We start from the raw sequence: 4,952 nt of genomic DNA on the forward strand, positions 1-4,952 counted from the left end.
GGGTGCCAGTGTGTATAAGACATTCACATATAGGGAAAACGCGCTCCTCGTCATGTTATTGGGAATCCCTGCCTGCTCCGAGACCCCGGGGGTCCCCGCAGCCCACTCTGACAACCGACGCTCCAATCTCCCACTGCCTCAGCAAACCCAAACAGAGTGGTGTTTCCACTCAAGACCTAAAACTCCACAGATATGAAATAAATAAGTCACAGGTTGATAAACACAGATGAGATATCGGGGAGTGTGTGGGAGCATGCGGTGGATTTAAATGAGGCTTCTCCGTTAGTCCAGGACTCTTTCTCTTTTACCGAGGAGAGGATGGGCGTTTGTAGACTGCTCTGGAGCCTGCGTCACGTGGCCCGGTTTCTGCCACCCCATTGGTCCAAGGCACGTGTCTGGGAGGACGGTGGGAAAACGTCACTCGGGGGGCTCGTATTGAAAATAAGAACAAAACTCCAGAGTGAGAGTATTAGAGCATCAGTTTAGGAGCCTCTTTATTTACCCTTAGTTTAGTTTAGGTGTAGGCATTGCTGGGCAAACTCAAATCGGATAACACTAAAATTGGACGGTGCGCAAATGGCAAATGTTTTAGCGACACGCTGTCATTTGTAACCCGAGATTGAGGGAATATATGTCAAAAAAGTATGTTTTTCTCAGAGGACACTACCGCAAGGCTTTGCATGGTGTCCGAGGCACTCACTAGAATTTGACTTTTCTTTTTTTATTTATTTTACGAGTGCATTTTTTTTTAATCCTATTTCTCAGAAGTTCTTTGCTTATTATATCGCAGCGGAGAGAGCGACAAAGGGGTTAAAGAGAGTAAAGCGGGGAAAGTGAATCAGTATGGAAGAAAATGATCACGGCAACAGAGATGTGGTGGAGCGGCAGGAGTCGGCGGATGAATCCAACAGAGCCATCCTTCCCCTCTTACAGGCTCCGGGGAACCTGCAGATCCCTCACCGGGTCACCAATTTTTTCATCGACAACATCTTGCGGCCGGATTTCGGCCGGAAAAAGGACGGGAGCGCAAACCGCGAAGAGAGCAGCCGTGCGTCGCGGGAGAGCCACAGCAGCCCCGCCGCGCCTCAGACCGAGCCGGTGGGCAGCACGGTGCCGGCAGAGGGGACCTCCACCCCGCACACGGTCACCGGGGCCAAGAAGCCCGCGATAGCCGCCGAGGAGCCCCTGAAACCCCGAAGAGAGAATGGAGACCAGTGCCTAAGCTCAGACTCTGACAGTTCCCAAGCCAGCTCAAACCCAGCGTCATCTCAGCCCATGCTGTGGCCAGCCTGGGTCTACTGCACCAGATACTCGGACAGGCCTTCTTCAGGTTAGTGGCGAACCGTGCACGCGATCCCACTCCACCGGGTTCCCGGTAACCTGAAATACCCCGTAACACACTGACCCCGGATGCCTTGACCGACTTCTCGCATGTGGAGCAGAGCGAGCCGCGGAGCTGCGGAGCGCAAACTGACATGATCACAAATAGAAATACGATTTACAAAATAATAATAATAAAAAAAAAACTTTCAGAAAATCGCTTTAAATTAGAGGCAGGAAGCAGAAACACCGAGTCCGTGTAAAATGTATAAAAATAAAAGGGGAATTAAAACTAACCTAATAGCATTTCGAGGCGGGTATGGGCCCATTTAAATGACTGGGAATATAAAAATATTTTTTAATTTATTTTATTAAAAGCAAAACCTGACATTTTATAAGCTCGACAAAAAAACGTAAAATAGGAGCGATTTTTGGAGCTTTTACGCACAGAATTCTCCTCCCCGGAATCCTCCCATTCAGACAGTCTTCTAGCAAATTTCCTCGGGTTATGAATATGATAATACCCACATATAGTAAAACGTAAGCGCTCTGATAGGCTGCTTCTCTCCCACTAAATCTACAGGCCAGCAAAATGCGTTTTTGCGCTCTCGTGGTTGCTTTTTGCAGCATGAGAGCGTCACAAAACTAATGTTTGAGAAAAGCATTTGTTTACACAGCGATCATGGCGTCAAGTAATCTCACCAATGCCAGTGCAGTGATTTTATCTCTTTATTCTAAACTCTGCTTTTGGGTTGAAAGCAGATAATAAGCTTGTCTGCTTGTAGGAAACTTAAAATGTAGTGTATTTTTTTTCTTAGTGTCTATCAAAAGTGGAGTACAACTTGTTCTCATGCATTATGTAACGCTATATAGAGTGGCGTAGGCGACTTACTACGAGTTGTAGAGCTGCATGCAGTTTTACATGCGGTGCTTGGGAGAGGAAAAAAAAAAGAGGCATACTCGCTGATTCATGAGTAAAGCTTCGACCCGGACTGTGGCAATTCCTTCATGTTTTCTGCACTGATTGGAAGAAGAAAGGAGCAAACACTCAGCCCCATGGCTCCAACAAACAGGCCTCCATCCAGATGGAAAATTAATGTGTATCTAATGCGAGCTGCTCAGATTCTGTTCACGTTTGTCCATTGAGGAGCTTTTCAATCGGCCCCCGAAAAAAACTGAAATGCAAAGTAGCTGCACTGAAATTGATCCTGTTTTTTTTTTCCAACTGACCCACAAAGCTGGCTGAGAAGTAGGAGTGATGATTTTGCTGTTTTTTTATTATTATTATTATCACTTATTACTATGAGCAGTGTGTGTGTGTGTGTGTGTGTGTGTGTGTGTGTGTGTGTGTGTGTGTGTGTGTGTGTGTGTGTGTGTGTGTGTGTGTGTGTGTGTGTGTGTAAGGAAGATGGATACAGAGAGGCGAGGGGACGTTTTGCTTTTTTTTTCTTTGAAGACATATCTATATTTTATATTTTGCCATCGTTTCTTTAAGTTCACGCAACACTTCGTGGATTCAGCTGAACACAATATGAATAATAATAGAAGTAAGCCAGTAGCTCCCACAATCACGTTGATGAAGCTAGTTTCGAGAGGGGATTTGAAAAAAAAAGTCAAACACAAATGTAGGCTACTTTCTGAAAGCATGCACCTTTTACGCACGTGTTTTGGACACACGTGAACGCACCACCACGACAGCAAAGTAGCAGAATAATGCATTCACGGGTTTGGTGGAATAATTTCAAATAAACTCAGTTAGTTTACACACTTTTACTTTATTTCATTGTAATTACTGTTTTTTAAAAAAATAACACTATGAATGCGAGTGGCCTCGTCTTGATGCTGACTAACCATTGTGCTTGTGTCTATGAACCCCAACTCCCACCTATCCCCCCCACAGGGCCGAGATCTCGCAAACCAAAGAAGAAAACGACCAGCAAAGAGGATAAGCGACCACGGACGGCCTTCACAGCAGAACAGCTGCAAAGACTAAAATCGGAGTTTCAGACAAATCGGTACCTGACGGAGCAGAGGCGGCAGAACCTGGCGCAGGAACTGGGCCTGAACGAATCCCAGATCAAGATCTGGTTTCAGAACAAGAGGGCCAAAATCAAGAAGGCCAGCGGCACTAAAAACACTCTGGCCTTGCACCTGATGGCACAGGGACTGTACAATCACGCCACCGTGTCGTCGAAAGACGAAAAATCAGACAGCGATTGATTTCCCAGAGAAGTAACAACATCCCCCAGACGAAAAAGAACCTATAGTCATCCTCCGATAGATTTTTATAGAGATATCACATTAAAAAAAAAAAAAAACTCTACTTACAGGAATATTTAATGTTGCCACAGCAGATAAAATACCACAAAGTACTATTACTATCACTATTACTCACTACAGATGAAGAATGGGTCCAGAACACCATAAAACGAAATACTACAAATAGGTAACCATTACTAAGAATCCACAAAGGATTTTTTTTTTAAAGCTACTATAGGTCTCTATAGGTTCCTATGGGGATATTATAGTGATTTTTCGTTATATGGGAGGTTTTAATCAAGCCTACAATGCAATAATTTCATCAAATAAAGGGCCAGTGTATAGAGTATACCAGCATAAATTGTTTAAAAAAATAATAGAGATATTTCTGCAATATCACGTCTAAAAAGATGTTGTATAAAGGTATGTTTTCATTGTTTGTCGTTTCCGTCCCCCCCCCACCCCAGGAGGTACAAAAGCTCACACCCTTCATTTTTATATACTGTAGGATCACTGCTATCCATGATTGTCATCATTTCACATTTTACTAAATGGCACTTGACGTTTTTTCGACCTGTCAGTGAAAGTGAACAAACTTAAATCCAAAGAATATTTTTCTGCTGCATCCAGGCTACTGTGAATTTAAATAAATGCTAACACCAGTTTATTTCCACGCTTTGTTGGTTTCCTTGGTTTTATTTGATGTATAAAGTGGGTTGAGGAAGGTGTCGCAAGTTGCAGAGCTTAATTGGGCACATGATGAATTTTGATACGACTTCTGTTTTTGATTCACAGAAAAAAAAAAGTTTGTAATAAATGACCGAGAGTTGATAGGGACTTTTTTTTTTTTCCTAAACACGCCACTTAACTAAAAAGGTAGGCCTTGCTTATATGTCTGTGGTCGTCTCATAGCCTTTAAAGAAATATTCTGTGCGTACTCCCTTCGTTATACCAATGCACCAGTGCAGCTATTATAGTTTTAAATGGCAATATGAATCACATTTGTAGCTAAATAAAGGCTATAATGCTGCCTGTAAAGTCACAGAAACAACTCTGTAGCATAAAGACAATGATGACAACCATTTTTTTGCGCACTCTGAGTATAGACTATGAATGCAGGTTATTGGATGTTCTTGTTAAATCTTTCTCTATATACATTTTTATTACATATCCATATATCATAAAAGAAGGCAAATCCGTCAGTGACTGTATTACAAATGTTGGAAATCTCTTATTGTCGTTGAAAGGACTTCATATGTGTATTTATATAGATTATATTGAGAAAAAAAAATCTATTCAATGACCAGTGTTGCTTTAGAGTAGATATCTGAGGTGTTTACACTGCTTGTTTATCTTGCAATAACTTCCTTTTG

General features: G+C 42.5%; 1 protein-coding gene across 1 annotated transcript; it reads left to right on the forward strand.

Annotated features, from left to right (window-relative positions):
* The first annotated feature begins 833 nt into the window (after positions 1-833).
* Positions 834-3,540, forward strand: en2a (engrailed homeobox 2a). Its single transcript, XM_030099758.1, has 2 exons — positions 834-1,330; positions 3,221-3,540. Exons 1-2 carry the CDS (start codon positions 844-846, stop codon positions 3,538-3,540), a joined length of 807 nt encoding a protein of 268 aa, XP_029955618.1. The 5' UTR covers positions 834-843.
* The last annotated feature ends 1,412 nt before the right edge of the window (positions 3,541-4,952 follow it).

This window comes from Salarias fasciatus, chromosome 9 (assembly GCF_902148845.1).
Source record: "Salarias fasciatus chromosome 9, fSalaFa1.1, whole genome shotgun sequence".
NCBI classification, from domain to species: Eukaryota; Metazoa; Chordata; class Actinopteri; order Blenniiformes; family Blenniidae; genus Salarias; species Salarias fasciatus.